Source organism: Lemur catta, chromosome 12, assembly GCF_020740605.2.
Source record: "Lemur catta isolate mLemCat1 chromosome 12, mLemCat1.pri, whole genome shotgun sequence".
Classification (NCBI taxonomy): Eukaryota; Metazoa; Chordata; class Mammalia; order Primates; family Lemuridae; genus Lemur; species Lemur catta.
Genome location: NC_059139.1, coordinates 64251898 through 64269331, shown reverse-complemented (window position 1 = coordinate 64269331; position 17434 = coordinate 64251898). Strand labels below are relative to the sequence as shown.

Here is a 17434-nt window from a genome sequence, read left to right as displayed (position 1 = left end):
GAATCTTTGTTCATTTGTTTTCTTGGAATTGCTTTTCCACTTTAAATCCTTCTAGGTAACAATCAAGGAAAGATTTATGATTAGTTTAACAAACTATATTTAACAAACTTTGCTCTTGTTTATATATCTGTATCTACTTTGGAAGAAAGAGCTGATTCTAGAAATCCAGTAAGAGAAAAAAGTCTTATATTTGTTTTAAAAAATAATTTGGTATGCAAGTATAGGATATGAGAGGTTTGACATGACAACATATCAAGTGAAGACACCTTGGAGTTTTTGTTCTCCACTATGTTAGGAGGTGCCAACAATGTGATGAGGATTCTAGAAACAAAATCAAAAAGACCCAAATTCAAAGCTATATTAACAAAAGTTCTTGCTAATGCAATAAGCTATGAAAAAAGTAATAAATATTGAAAAGGCAGAGATATATTATTTATAAATAATGTAGTTTCATTATCTACAAAATACAAAATCTGCCCAGATTAAAATATAAAAATTCTAGCAATATTTTTACTGGAGTTTGGGGATAGTTTCAGATAAATTTGAAGAGAATTACTTAAAGATCATATGGATGAAAAAACAGGCAAGAATATTTTAAAATTCTGAAAATAATATCTAGTTCTCATAGATATTACACATAGTACAAAGCAACTGTAAATAAAACGATTTAGGAGCAGACATTACTGGAACAGAATAGGTGTTATAGAAATAAGGCTTAATACTTATCAATATGTGGCAGAAAACACATTCACAAAATAGAGATTTCAATACCTGTGAAAAGAAGGGAGGAAAAAAAACTAGGGGACTGTGGGTGATGGAAGATTAAGACCTTGTGTATGGCTAATTAGAAATTCCAGCATTATTTATTAATATTTTATATTTGGACATTTTTTGTGTGTTACTATTATAATTTCACCAAGAAATGTTTTATTATGTAACCTTCCTAATGAACTACTTCTGCTGACACTCAGTATGGATGACTTAAAAGCATTATCTCCCTTTTCCCCCAGTAATCTTTTTTAACACCTTCCATAATTTTTATTGCCTTCAAAACCCAGCTCAAATAAACATAAGATCTAAGAAAAAAGAATATACTTACTATATTATCCCTATACAAAAGCATCTTCAAGGCAAGTTCTTTAGTTTCTGCCTCAAACCAATTGCTACTTATAAAATCCTTCTATTTAGCAGTTCTGAAGTTACTACAATTAGTTGTTTTTACCAGTATAGAAATTTTTGGAGTCAAAGATGTTAGTAAATTAGGAAAAAAAAAATTAGAACATAACTATAAATCAGCTGTTATTACATCGGCTCACATGTCACACACATCTTTGAAAACATACACTAAAAGCCTGATATGATACACTTAGCCTCTAGTGTAGCTGTTAAATATTTTTTCTTCCACTCTATTTCACCTTTGTGTTATTTACTGATTTATTTATTTTCTGCCTACTTTTAAAAAAGATTAGAGATGGAGCACTCAGAATTGTTCATAAAATAGGGGGACCTTCTCTCATTCTATTTGGAAGGGACTTTATCTGCAAAATGGGAATGATAACAACAACTACCTAATAAGGTTGTGAATATTAAATATGACCACATGCGTAAAACACTTTGCATAGTACCTAGTGCATGATACTTAATAAATATTAAGCATTATTATATTTATTTGAATAAAAAAGTTATGAAGTAATCAAGTACCACATCTGCAAAAGAATGAGAAAGATACTGTGTATATGAGACTAGTAGATGAAATATGTTAATTTTCATGTTTCAAACTAAATGTAAATATCTTTTTCCCAGAGAAACACGACGTCTTTTGGAGAGAGTGGTGTATCAGCCTGGGTATCCCAAATCTATTGTATCAACTGCACGTTGGTACCTACTGAGACACTTATATGCCAAAGATGACTATGAGCTCATTGACGTAAGGCATTGATTTTATTTAAAATATTTTATCTTGGCCCTAAGGGTTTTAGAGTTATTTTCAAAATTATTCCACTTTATGATTGAATTTTTCAACAAAATGACCATGTAGTTCTTTGGCCAACAAAAGACTACAATGTCTGCTGTTGCATCTATTAAAAGTAAAGAAATATTTATGTACATGGCTTGAAGATTAAATATACAACTTGCATCTTACCATGGGTTAGTTATAAAATTCCCATTTCAATATTGGAATACTGAAAGCTGGGAAACTTTGACATTAATAACAGGACTGTTAATGCTGTGTTTAAAACAGTTTAATGTAGATTTATCCTGTATGTGTGCAAGATGCCCTTCTATGGGGAAGCTATATAGATTGAGCATCCCTAAGCCAGAATTCCAAAATGCTCCAAAACCCCAAACTTTCTGTGTGCCAAATGAAATGCTCCAGTGAGATGCTTCACCTGTACAAATTTGTTTTTGACATAACTATTTCAAAGGCAGAATCTAAACTGATAGCAAGTATGGAGGTTTTATGGCATTGGTTTAAAACCTTAGGGTCGGATCAGTTGTGAAGTATATTGTAAGTAAACAGATACTAATCATAGGTGGCAAGTGGTTTTAATTTTTTATTTTCTGTATTAAAATATAGCAGATTCATGGATATCTTTATATACTTATTGATCAAGGCATTCTTATAAGCTTTCTTTTTCATTTTTATTTATTTATTTATTTTTTAAGAGTTAGGGTCTCCCTCTGTTGCCCAGGCTGGAGTGCTATCACAGCTCACTGCAACTCTTAGGCTTGAGATCCTGGGTTCAAGCCATCCTCCTGCCTCAGCCTCCTGAGTAGCTGGGACTACAAGTGTGCACTCCCACACCCATCTAATTTTTTTGTATTTTTTAGAGACAAGGTCTCCTTTATGTTGCCTAAGCTGGTCTCAAACTCCTGGCCTCAAGGGATCCTTCTGGCCTCGGCCTCCCAAAGTGTTGGGATTACAGGTGTGAGCCACCGCACCTGGCCCTTATAAACTTCCTTAAATGAAGGAGAAGGGCAGCATTAGCGGGAGCTTGCCTAATTGGCAGTATTTTATCTGTAGACCAGTGAAAATTTTACAAGTTTAAAAGTCATCCATCAGTTGTACTGATGGAAGAGGTAGCAGAGTCTAATGGGGTGTTCACATTATCTTAGAAAAAATTATTTGACTGTTTCATGCCTTTTCTATAAAGTATATGTGATAATTTCTACTCCTCATGGGATAGCTCTGGTATCTAAATATATCAACATGTATGTATCTAAAATTCTTTTGAAAAAGGTAGAGTATATAAAAATGTATTGGGTTAAGATTCTCATAACTTTAGCCAACAATTTAAGAAACAATGAAAATTAATGAAAAGATTTTCAGTACTTATAGCATTTTGAAATACTGTTTGTTTCTTGGTGAAAAAAGCAAAGAAATATTTAAAAAGTAAAGAAATATTAAAGAAAACAATGTTTGGAGAAAGGCATTATAATCAACATATTGCAAACAAAAAAGATGGAACATGTATGAATATTGGGAGACAATTCACCATGGGTCTCTAGTGTGTGTAAACATCCTGTGAGCAGGGGACCTGACTATCCTTTGTTCCAATCTGTCTTTTCAAGGATATTTGTAGTGAACAGCCTTGGGAGACAGACATAGTATCTCCTTCCAGAGCAAAGGGTAGGCATTCCTGCCCATCATAAAAGACTTAAGTCTCCTAGGCTCAGGTTTCTCTTTTTGTAATGTAACCCACTGCATATGTGGGAACTATGTGTCCACCCATGTCACCCTGTGAGGCTTAGAGAGCAAGGGGAACAGATACAAGTATGTTGGTGCTCATGCTGCTTGCTGTACCATGAGTAATGAAGACCTTTGTCTCTGACGCAGGAGTCCTATGTCTTCTGGAAGCATCACAGAACTGTGGTGGACTAACTTGTTAGTTTGCAAACAGGGCAAAATCTCAGACCCTTCACTGTGCTTGGCAATGAACAACCAACAGATGTTTTAATAGTTGAATGATCAGCTGAAATTGAATCTTCTGGTTTGTGGAATTGGTGAAATCATGGAAAGATTTTTTTGATAAAACCTAGAACCTAGACCCTAAATCCTAAGCTGTGATTTTAAAAGGGAACGATGTCATTTGGACAATTCTATTCATAAAATGCTCTTTTGGGGTAAGGGTTTAAAGGTAACAATACTATAAACAAAACCACCAAACAAAACCTTTAATTTTATATAGTACTGACAGTTGTAACAATCAAAATGTTGGCATCTATATTAAATTGAATAAATTGTGCTCTACTCTGTTAACCTTGAACAATTTATTTTAGCAAAAGTGAATGAAAAATTGCACAATCACTTTTTCTTATGTAATTTGATGTTGCCTTTCAAAACTGCTGCCCTTGGAATACTTGTCTTCTATGAATCTAAATATGGATATTGTTAATAAACAAAATACTAATGTTCCTGTATGTAATTTCTCACAGGTGCTGGTAAACAATGCCAAAACTCACGGAGATATAAGAGCATTGGAACTGAATCAGAAATTGTCTTCACAATAATATTGGATTATTGTATAGTAAGGAAGCAAAGAAAAAACTGTCAAATGAAGCAGCGAATCAAGACTTTTTCCCAAAGCAGCATTTTTGAAAACTATAGTTATAATCATTGATTTTTTTTTTCTTTTTTAAATCTAAAGAAGTTTAAGTTTTTAAGTTAGGAATGTAATTTTCCATTAACTCTTAATCTGATTTTAATCTGAAAAAAATCTTTGGGAAGTCCATAATGAAAGGAAAACCATGATTCCCTAAGTTGCTCAACAATTATTTGTAAACCATTATTTTCTGCATCTTGCATGGTGCACAGTAGGATATCTTGTTTTGTAAGCCCTTACAATAAAGCCTTAATAGCCATTTTCTAAATAATATGTAAAAGCAGATTAGCACAATGCAGAATTTTCATTTGTTAAAAAACAAATTCAAAGACTCGTCCTATGAATTCTGGAGTTCAGCAGACCAACTCATCATAAAATCCATATAATCTTGTAACCTATTTTGCTAGTGGTTAATCTCAGATTCTACTGAAGAAGCATAATATAAACGTTGGTGATTCTTAGACTCTAATGGATGTGATTATATAATTCAAAACACTCAGGTGTATGGTTGCATTTAAAAACATTAATGGAACATTTTGTAAAGTAAAGCTATCGATATTTAATTGATCATGTAGTTTCTTCAATTATGATGAAAAGACTGGAACTTTCTGAAATAAAACAGAAATACAGTGTCTTTCTTTATAGTATCAATATCAGACATAATTTGTAAATTTCAAATTTTAAACCGTGAAAACACAGTTATATTTTTTTCAAAAAACCCTTTATATATATGAAGAAACTATGTCATTTTGAATTTGTCATTTTAAAATTGTCTTCAGACATTTACATATATCATTGTATAAAAATATGTGGTTATATAATTTATTTATGTGGTTTTTCTAAACCAACAGCTTCACAATGTTACTTTGTGAGATAATATAAATTGATGATATTCTGTAATTAATTTGTACTTCAGAGTTTAATCTGTTGAACTGAACTGTAATCTTGTATTTCCCAAATTTGGCTGAACATTATAATCATTCAGACCTATGCAATCAGAATCTTTCAGGATGGGGGCAGGCTGAGGACTCTGCATTTTAAAGGTATGAGTAAAAAATTCTAATGTTCATTCAGATTTGTGAACCACTGGATTAACCCAATGATGATTTTTCTGTTTATTTCCGTTAGCAAGATTAAGCACATGCCAGTCTCTGCCCATTTCTTCCTTATCCTCATAACTGTCAAACTGATTCAGTGCTTTGTGTAGCTGGCTCACAGCCTTAGCCAAAGATGCACTGTAAAAGGCTGCCTGTGCGATCCTGGCGCCCACGCCCTCCTGTTCCCTCAGGGAAACACTCCAGCCTTTTCCTTCAGAATGGGTTGATTCCATTTGCCTAAATGCTTTGGATTCAGTTCTTGTCCTCCCTCTACTTGCTGGGGTATCCTTTGCTTTACAAGGTTACTTCTGCCCAGAGTGTGGACTTGGTTTTAGCCTTTGCATCAGGCCGATAATCAAGTGGTAACCTTTTGACTTGACTTCCTTGCCAAATTCTGGCTTCCAGGGATCTCAGACCCACGTGTTCTGGAAAGGAGGGTTGATAAAACACCTTCGTTGATCAAAGGGTAACCTTTTGACTCAACTCCCTTGCCAAATTCTGGCTTTCAGGGACCTCAGGTCCAGAGTTGGCAAAACACCTTTGTTAATACCATCTTAGGTCATTGTTTTTTTTTACATTTATGTGCACACATCCTCTCTCAACTTTTGTCTGTTGCCATCTTTTCAAATTGCTACCCCGTTACTGTGAGCCTCTAATCATTTCTAATTATATAAATTTTATAGAGCTTACTTTGTGCCAGATCTAGGCTAAGTGTTCTTAACGTCATCATTTAATACTAGTTAATAAAAGAGTGGTGCTAAATAGCATGCATAAAGCAAAAAAAAATTCAAAATGAATCAGTGTTGTCAGATTCGAGAAACCTCTAAAAGTGCCCAGAGTTTCCTTTCGGAGTTTATACATAAATTTAATTAGGGGAACTAGATTAAAAGTTTTTCTGAAGTACCAATATTTAGCATTCATATTAGTATTTCATTATTTTTGTTGTACTTTATTTGAAAATTATGGTGCATTTTTTGTTATTTTTTTATCCACCATTTTCTGTTATTGATTAATTAGATGTTTATAGACCAGTTTGGCATCTAATAATAATTTCCTATGGGAAAAACATTTCAGCTTCGAAGTAAACTTTTGGAACAAAATCTATTTGTTTGGGATCACTTACCATATTTCTTGAAGTGTCCCTTCTATTAATTTCTGGTCAAGAAAATCTCTTAATTTAAAAGACTGTGCTCTTTTTTCGCTTAACAAAAAGAACTATTGACAAACTTCCTTTAATTTAGGATTCTACACAGAATAAGATTGGCTAGAAATACTCAGGTTATACATTAAGGTATTTAAAAGATGTGGTCATTTAAAATAGTATGAAACATTAGGTAAATATTTACTAGTATGTAATATATGAATATGAAAGGATACATACTTGGTTGCTGCATGGAAAGTTTGGTATCTGCTTTGGGGAAATTTATAGCAACAGAAAAATGAAGCATATTTTGGCATATGAGTCAGTGTGGCCTGAAGATCCATTTTAGTTTTTTCACATTAAAAAGTGTGGAAACTTTGTTTTGACAGACTTGACTGTTGTCTCTCTACAAGTCTTCCTTTCTCCCTCGTTAGTTGTTAATTGATACAAAACTTCTCAGGCCTCCATGCTGCTTTTTGGAAGGTGTAGCACTCAGCTGCTGGTTATAAATTGACCCTCAATTTGCAGGAGAGTTTTTTTGTTTTGCTTTTATTTTTGTACTTTGAAGAGATACATTTGTGTATCATATACAGGTACAATAATTTTTCCATATATATTTTTTAAGACTTTTCATATAGATGAAAAAAAAAGAAAATTCTCATGCCCCGTTTTTGGTTTAGAAAATGTATTCACTAAGATTTATTATACCTCGATACCACTCATGATGTCAGGCTGTCCCTGTGCTATAATAATGGGTTTTTCATTTCTTTGGCTGATTAGGAGCGTTTTGAATAGCAGTATTTTAAATTCTGATGTACCTAAACAAATAATCTCTATAACTATAATATTTTTATAAATGCTAAACGATCTTTAAACCTCAATGTTTTGAAGTAGGAAAATTAAGATTTAGTATCTCTTTAACAAATAGCTGTTATGAAACATTTGAAATATTTTTGTCTTATTAATTCTGAACTTAGAATTGAAAATATCTATTTGTTTTAGTGAAGGGAAATGGTGCCAATAATAATTAAATTAAAATTGGAGTGTCCACCAAAACAGGGGTTGGGGTTCCTATTACATCATTAGACTGTTAATTTACATGTCATGATCTCTATTGTGTTTGAATCATTAAAAAAGTTCACTTGGGTTTCATTCTTCACCAATACTTTCCTTGTATATAATACTTATTATAAACAGATTTCAATTATGTTAATTTTCTGGAGATAAGCATTTTTTTCATTACCCACCTTATCTTGCGGTTTCTGCTTGTGGTAGGCAGAATAATGGCCCTCAGAAATATTCATGCCTAATCCCCGGAGCTTGTGAAGACGTGGCAGAGGTACTTTGCAGATGTGATTGAGAGTACAGACCTTGAGATAGGGAGATTATCCTGGATTATCTAGGTGGATCCAGTTTAATCACAAGTGGCCTTAAAAATGGAGAATATTTACGAGAGAGATGACAGTGGAAGAAGGTCAGAGAGATTTGACATTCCTGGCTTTGAAGATGGGGAAAGGGAACATCAGCCATGGAATAAAGTAGATTCTGAAAACAAAAAAACAAGAAAACCTGCTCCTGTAGAACCCCCAGAAAGGAATGGCGACGCTGCTGACAGCTTGATTGTAGCCTGGTGAGACGCATGCCGGACTTCTGACTTACAGAACTATAAGATAATAAATTTGTTGCTTTAAGCCACTAAGCTTGTGATAATTTGTTATGGTAGCAATGGAAAATTAGTACACTGCTCATTGTGTATGCTGTAGAAATGAATACACAGTCCTGTAAATTTGAATTTCACAAGATCACTGAGATTGGAGATCATCATCTAAATTGTTGCCAAAAAAGGAGTGAGTAAAGATGATGAATTATTAAAAATGATTACTTGCTGTGAAAATATAAATGTCAAAAATACTTGCCTCTTAATATGTGGCTGTTCATTTTTTTATAATAGTTAATGTCTAAACTATTTTTGCCCAACATGTTACTTACAGCACAGTATGACCAATGCTGTTGACAAGTACTTTAATTCTCTTTAAAAGAAACTGCATTAAATTACACTCACAAAACCTAAGTAGTGTGCTTCAAACTGAGTTTCAATATTGAATGGGTGTGTGACTGGATAAGTCTTGGCCTTTAGTTTTAATTTGAATTTATAAAATCAGGGCCTTAAGCTGGATTTCTGATAGCAACATTCTGTTGTAAAGTCACCAAGGTTTTCCAAGTCAGAAGTGAACTGAAACAAAATATTGAAATAAACTGCTTGGTGTAGCACCTGTGAAGCAGCAACTGTGGTTTCCACTGAACAGGAGGACTAGAACCCCTTTGCAAAGAAACCTATACTGTTGAGAAGGAAAGTAGTCCTATACTCAGCGAATACTTTGATGGAAGCCAGCATCTATGAATGGTTGAAAGTAATTACGTGTGTCTGCTACTTGCCAAATAGATTGTACTTCTTACAGAAAGACCACCCACATTAAATAAAACATTCACATTGCTTAATTATCTCACTTCCCAGGTGACTTAAATAACTTGAGTTTCTAAGACTCTACCTTTTTAATGCCATTTCCTCCTCTTTGAATCATACAAGATACAGTCGCTTAATCTCTGTAGAGAAAAAATGCTGCGTACTTTAATACCAAGCAGTCAGGAGCTTTTCTAGAAAACCGGTATATACTGATTTAAAAGTTCTAATCTTGATTGATTAGTTCAATTTAATAGATCAAGAAATGGAAAATACTATACAAATAGTCTTTATATACATGCTAGCTTCAGAAATTTGGAAATTAGGCTGGGAAGAAGTGATATGGGAAAAAAAGGCAAGTACAGGTTTTATCTTTGCAGACTGAGTTATGTGTTTTCTTGTCAATGTGCATCCCTGGCAGTGCTAATTTCTCTTGTGTTTGGGGCGCACATTACTCTGGGGACAAGAGAAAGCCAAATAGAGCAGAAGGTTTTTCATGTGGGAAGAAGGAGGAGGTTAGGCAGAGGAAAAAAAGCATTGCTGAGAAGGCGAATTTATATTGTTAAAAGCAGCTTCTGTAAGGTGGAAATAAATATATTTTTTAATTGCCTGAGGTCAGCCCTACAGTGCCTCAGAATAAGTGCTGTATATATGGTTGGGAGGTTTTCCTAAGAAATAGGTTCAGAATAAATAGTTACTAGCTAACTAGACCTAGATTTACAATAAGCAGTGGTGAATAATTTGTGAATATTAGGAAATATCTAGGCAGCAAAAAGCTTTGGTGCTAGTGAAGTAGCTTCTAAGAAAGCCTACATAAGACCTAGCCTTAAGAAGGATCTTGACACTGTTCCAGCCAACCATTTCCTTCAGGAGAGGAACTTTTTGTGCTTATGAGGTAGTGATCATTACCCACCAGGTGATTACCCACAAAGCAACCAGGGACTTACAGCGATAGATGGAATGCCTACTATGTGCCAAGCTCTTTATTACCTCATTTAATTTGCATGTCATTTTTACAGTAGATATTATCCTTATTTTATAGACCAATAAAAAATTTTTAAAGCGGGATCAGAGAAATTAATTAACTCTTCTAAATTTGTCTATATCCTTATGCAAACAGAATCTGGTGCCAAAGATAATTTCTGATACTGTTGTCAAATTTTGTTAATAATTGCTGTCAACTCAAAGAAATGTGTAAGGGCTGAGGTATGTGTCTTTGAGACTGACTCAGTTATCCTACCAAGCTATATTTAGATGCTGCCATTTACTTTTTGGTACTATAAGAATTCTAGGAGGCAACTTAGGAGGAAAGGAACCTTCTCCAAAGGACTCACTTTGCAAATTTAACCCTATGTAGTGATAAGGAATACTCTACCCTTGTTATATTTTGAACTTGATATAAACCAAGGCTAAAGTGAATTGGTTGATTTAATCTTTTATATCACAAGTGCCAGCCCTTAGTTTTCTCTTTGGCTTTTCCCAACTTCGTCCCAAAGTTCAGCTTTCTTTTGGCCCTCATATGTCTTAGCTACCTAGGACCTTGTTCTCCTTTAGTTATCAACTAATCCCTGCAGAGTAGGTAGTTGATTAAAGTTCATGGGTATATGTTTGTTCCTTCCTTCATCCTTTCCTTCTTCAACCTATCCACCCATCCTACATTTTTTGAAGATTTAGTGTTGGTGCAGTGAATACTTGTGACAGCCTTTAAGTGCTAAGTGATGGAATTTAGGCATAGAGACTAGTTAGATTCCTTGGTTTGGAGTCATTTCAGGTTGCAGGGGTGGGAGTTTGTCCAGTACCGTGTAGGCTCCGCCCTACTTGAAATCCGTCTTGAATGTTTGCCTTGTGAACACAGTGCATTACTTTTTTGTAGATGCATCTGCTAGTTGGATACTAATGGCTTTTACCTGGCTGTAATAACTATTGGGTTTGCTTTGATAGCCAAGACTTACGGAGGAAATATGCTTCACTGGGCATTGGCATCAGCACCTTGAGCACCTCCAGTCAATGTCCATAATGTTTCTTCAGCTGTTAGCCTCCCTCCCCAGAGACAATAGGAAGATGTGCTTTTAAAATAGAGGAATAGTTCTTCATTATAATTTTGTTCCAGGAGAAATCTATATTTTGCACTTCTCTCTACTTTTGTCCATTGCTAGAATTATTGCAAGCCAAGGTATTTCTTCTCATACACAGTAAACAGAACTTTTCCTTTTCTAAGCTCAAGTATTTTTAGATACTGATCTGAATCAGAGTTATATGAAAGAGTGCCATGGAACTTGTCTTCTTGTCCCATAAAAATCAAAAGTTCTGCTTATTTTTATTAATACCATTTATCAGATACAGTACCTGCTTTGTATCATACACTAATATTAGATGGTCTGCATATATTTAGAGAAACAGTATAGCATAATGTTTAAGAACAAGTTCTTTGGACTGATGAGTTCAAATCTTGGCCCCAAAATTTACTAGCAGTGTGACCTTTACATAAGTTACCTGACCTCTGTGTGCCTCAGTAATAGACCTCTGGTAGATTAAATGAGTTCATCCATGGAAAGTGCTTTGAGCAGCCTCTAATAACTGGTAATAGCTCAGTAATGTTTCTTCTAATTCAATATATATTCTAATACAAGGCAGGTATTGTCATCCCCAGTTGGTCTTTTCCACAAGACTAAATTCCCTAAGGGCAAGGTCCATGTTTAGTTTGTTTAATACTGTATCTACAGTCTTAACACATGAATATATGGAGACTGGAAAGATATAAAAAGTTTGGGGGTCCCCTTTTTAAGATAACAACGCATGTATGTATGTGTGTGTGCATGTATTATAGATCAAGTTTTTCCTTCTTGGGGTTTTTGGATGCTAATTGCTGCTACTATGGGTAAAGCCAATAGAAGTGAGCTAATGTTTGGAAAGTTTCTATATAAGAGGGTGGAGCTGCTGGTGTCTAGAGCACTCAGGGGATGCTATTTCTTTGACCACAACATCTTAGGCTCTGGGCATTATTGCTGCTGTCTTGGCTACCAGGTGATGAGCATATCTGTCTCACAATGGGCTGAGAAAGTAGTTACCTGTGTAGCAGAAGGTGAGCGATTTTTCCTTTGTCTTTAATGGGGAAGCAAAACACTTTGAACATTATTTAGTTTTCAGTATGCATAATTTCATGAATTTTTCCCCCAAAGTACAGGTTTAAATTTTTTATTTCATATATTTAAGGTGGATAGTGTGTGTTTTGGTACACATTGCGATTAACCATAATCAAGCTATTTAATATATACATCACGTCACATAGTTAACATTTTTGTGTGTGTTAAGATCTAATCTCTTGGCAAATTTCAAATATACAGTACATTATTATTAACTATCATCACCATGCTGTATGTTATTAGATCTCCAGTACTTATTCATCTTATGACTTAAAGTTTGTACCCTTTGACTGAAATCCCCCATTTTCCCCAACTCTCAGCCTCTGACAACTACTGTTTTAGTCTTTGTTTATTTCTATGAGTTTGATGTCTTTAGATAAATGAGATATGCAGTATTTGTCTTTGTGTGCCTGAACTCTTATTTCACTTAACATAATGCCCTCTAAGTTCATTCATGTTGTCACAAATGGCAGAATTTCCTTTTTAAAGCTAGACTAATATTCCATTATATATATATGTACACACACACACACACACACCCTATAGTTCCTTTATCCATTTATCTGTCAATGGACACTTAGTTTGTTTCCATATCTTGGCTATTGTGAATAATACTGCAGTGAACATAGGAGTGTAAATATCTCTTTGACAAAATGATTTCATTTCCTTTAGATATATACCAAGAAGTGAATTGTTTGGCAGTTCTATTTTTAGTTTTTTGATCAATTTCCATACTGTTTTCCATAATGGCTGTACCAATTTACAATCCCCCTAACAGTGTACAAGGGTTCCCTTTTCTCTACATCCTCACCAACATGTTATTATTTCATTTTTTGATAATAGTCCTTTTAACTGATAAAGTGGTGATATATCACTGTGGTTTTGGTTTGAATTTCCCTGATTATTAATTATGTTGAGTACCTTTATGTGTACCTGTTGGCTATTTATATCTCTTCTTTGGGAAAATGTCTATTCAGGTCCTTTGCCCATTTTTAAATCAGGTTATTTGTTTATTTGCTGTTGGGTTGTATGAGTTCCTTATGTATTTTGGATATTAGCCTCCATCAGGTATATGGTTTGCAAATATTTTCTCCCATTACATAGGTTGTCTTTTCATTTTGTTGTTTCCTTTGTTGTGCAGAAACTTTTTAGTTTGATGTAGTCTCACTTGTTTATTTTAGCTTTTGTTGCCTGTGCTTTTGGTGTTATATCCAAAAAGTCATTGCCAAGACCAGTGTCAAGGTGCTTTTCCCCTATGTTTTCTAAGAGCAGGTTTTTTTTTTTTCTCTCTCTTTTTTTTTTTTTTTTTTTGAGACAGTGTCGCTTTGTTGCCCTGGCTAGAGTGAGTACCATGGCGTCAGCCTAACTCACAGCAACCTCAAACTCCTGGGCTTAAGCGATCCTACTGCCTGCCTTAGCCTCCCGAGTAGCTGGGACTACAGGCATGCACCACCATGCCCGGCTAATTTTTTTTTTTCCATATATATTTTAGTTGGCCAGATAATTTCTTTCTATTTTTAGTAGAGAAGGGGTCTCGCTCGCTCTTGCTGAGGCTGGTCTTGAACTCCTGACCTCGGGTGATCCACCCGCCTCGGCCTCCCAGAGTGCTAGGATTACAAGCGTGAGCTACTGCGCCCGGCAGTTTTTTTTTTTTTTTAATTTAATTTTTTTTATTTCAGCATATTATGGGGGTACAAAAGTTTAGGTTATGTATATTGCCCATGCTCCCCCAGGCCCCCCCCACCCCCGAGTTAGAGCAGGTTTTGATGAGATGAAGGAAATGGCAGGAAATGCTGGGAGGCAGCAGGACCCTTAAAACTACCCAAGACTGCTGAAATGGTTTGTACATAAAGTGAGAACTACCTGAGATATTTTTACACATGCCTCAAGTCTACAGGATGGACCTGGATTGTAGATTCTACAATGCTGAAACATTATCTTGTAATTGTGGAGAGAGAAATCTGACATTTCCCAAAGGATTAAGTAATATTGCTTGACATAGAATAAAGTGCCATGTATATTGAGCTACTCTAGGAGGATTGTTCACATTTATTATCTTTTTGGATCAGTGACAAAATAAATGCAAGAGGAGGGAGGCCCAGTGCTCCCTGGTCCCTTGAGCAGAGGTGAATTTACTTTAAAACAATAGCTCTTGAGCTTCAGAGCCACTCACTTGCATAAGCCTTAGTCAAGTATTTATAAGGTCATTGTAAAATTTGCAGAAGACATTTTAACCACAATTGATTAAAACCACTGCCTCTTTCCGCTCCCACTTCCCTTGATGTCAGGTGGCGCTGGAGTGGCTGTGGCATTTTTGCATCCAACTAAAGAGCAGTTGAGTAGGGGATACGTTTGGATTAGAGAGATACATTCATGTTGTTCACAGTCACTTCTGTATGGAGTTAAGTTACTACTAGCTGTCCTGCTGTAGCAATGGCTTCAAGAAATATTCCTACAGACTTCTGTGCGAACTCAGCTGGCATCATGACAGGACATCAGCAACAAAGCCAAACTACATAAGCGTTAGGTCCTACAAAACCTGCATCCACCCTCTCACTGGGCGTAGTTCTTGGGCCATCTAGAGTCTGCAAACCCGTGAACAAGTCAACTTGGTATCCCAAGTAGGAGAATGGTGGCAGAAGATCCTTTGAGCCTTAGATCTCCTGCCCTGCATGGTGCTATCCTGGTCAACACTAATGAAAGAGATCCATTCTGGGAAAACTTTTAGCTTGATCTTACACTATTATTTGAACTATAATCTAGTTTAGAGCATTTTTACTTACAAGGAAACAAATACACCACATATATTTTTCTACTTGTATATCCTCTCTGCTTTTGTAGCCATGTCTATAGAGTAAAAAGTGAGTATGAGTGAGAAGACTTGGCCCTTGGTCTATGTGAATTCCTAATTTAACCCTTCTTACAACCATTTATTTAGTTCATTACAAGCAGTTACTCTTTCAGCCTAGTATATCTGTATAAAAATATATTTTTACTGTAAACAAAAATATAAAAATATAAAAGCTTTCATAAATGCTTAATGTAGAAAGTAGAAGTTGTTCATAATAGAATTACTGCTAAGTTTGTTGTAAATTCTTAACCTTTTTTGGCATACTATGTATACATACTGTGTTTAACTTATTTTAAAACATTTGGCTGGTCATAGGAGAATCACTTGAGGCCAGGAGTTCGAGACCAGCCTGGGCAACATTGCAAGACCCTGTCTCTACAAAAAAATTAAAAAATAAGCTGGGTGTGGTGGTGCATGCCTGTAGTTCCAGCTACTTGGGAGGCTGAGGCAGGAGGATCACTTGAGCTAAGTTGGAGTGAAGTTCAAAGTTACAGTGAGTTATGATTGTGCCACTGCACTCCAGCCTGGGTGACACAATGAGACCTTGCCTCTAATAAATGAGTGAATAAATGAATGAAACAAATAGTTAAAAAACCATTTTATGACAAAAGTGGAGTCATATCCATATTGCTTTGAAAATTGCTTTTTCTACCTAACAGTTTATCTTGGATATCTTTCTGTATTCTTTTTTAAGGGCTTTATAGTATTATTTTTGTCTGGTAATACCATTAACTAGGTCAATCAATTTTTTATATTTGGAGCTTTTTCCAGTTTTTTTACTATAACAAATGATGCTTATATATATGTGTATGTATATACATATATATACTGAGCATTCTTATTCTTATATCTTTGCATATTTTGGGAGTTTTTTTTTCCCCTGTAATATAAATTTCTAGCCATGGAATTGCAGGATCAAAAGATATATACATTTAAAAATGTTAACAGATGTTTTCAACAGATGTTTACCCTTTATATCATTGTACCAGTTCATAGACTCGCCAATACTGTACGAATGGGCACATTTATCTCCACCCTTGTCAATCCAATATTATCAATCACTTCAATCTTTGCCAATCTGAAAATGGTAGCTAAGGGTTCCTTTAATCTTTATTTATTTAATAGTGAAATTGAACATCTTTTCATACCTTCATTGATTATTATATTCCTCTGTGGCTTGTCTGCTCATATCCTTTGCCCATTTTGGGAAAAAAAAAGGACATTGGATTTGCATATTATTGGGGAACCTGTGGCCTCAAGGCCACGTGTGGCCCTCCAGATCCCCAAGTGTGGCTCCTTGACCCAATCTGAACTTCACAGAACAAATTCTTTTAATAAGTGAAGGGTGAAGTTGTCACTCTTCTTCCCTAAGTCAAGGAAAGAGCTTAAGTCTGAAACAAGGGTCCCCTTGCCAGACTTTCAAAATGCTCTTGTTCTAGCAGAGAGCTCATACCATGAATAGTTTGTTTTTATTTTTCATGGTTTTACTGCTTAATATCAACCTCTACATTTAACATTTATATTTAGAAAAGTTAGACATTTTAATTTTTTAGGATATTAGTGTTTTTGAAATACTTCCAGATTTAGCATCTAGGTCAAATTTTGTTGGATATTTTTCATGGAAGCTGTTATATTTTCTTATTTTGTATGAGTTAGATCTTATTCATAATTCTAATACATATTAAGTAAAATGAAAATATATTTTAAATATGCTGAAGTTAGACTTCCTATAAACAATGGGATTGTTAGAGAAGGAAAACCTCTGGATCAGAACTTGCAAATTGACAGCCCTCTGGTTATATCTTCTCCACAGAAATGTCCCTCATAGTTTAAGAATTATTTTGAAGTAGTTGCTAAGGCTTAAAAATGGAGTTTATCTTGAAAAATGGAATTTTTGACAATAATGGACTATATACATGTCAGTAATGAACTGTAACTACATTGTGGCTATTATTTTTAGACTAAGTGGTTTCCAATTTGCCACAGTTCCTGACATTCTTTAATCTTTTACACCTGGCTTACTTCACTCATGTACACTGTGTACATTGCCCTTTTTTATTTGTAGGCAAATAAAAAATATCAAAATGCATGTATGTGAGGAATTCCTTAGTTTGTTTTCATTAAATCAAGACATCAA

The 17434-nt window shown here is 34.8% G+C and overlaps 1 protein-coding gene across 3 annotated transcripts in view; it reads left to right on the top strand.

The window, feature by feature from the left end:
- TTC37 (tetratricopeptide repeat domain 37) overlaps positions 1–5234 on the top strand; it is an 82745-nt gene extending 77511 nt beyond the window's left edge. For all 3 annotated transcript variants that reach the window (XM_045566611.1, XM_045566610.1, XM_045566612.1), the window contains 2 exons: positions 1804–1927; positions 4438–5234. In XM_045566611.1, coding sequence (XP_045422567.1) covers positions 1804–1927; positions 4438–4512 — 199 coding nt within the window. In that variant the 3' untranslated portion in view covers positions 4513–5234. The remainder of the gene's footprint in view (positions 1–1803; positions 1928–4437) is intronic.
- Positions 5235–17434: the final 12200 nt, after the last annotated feature.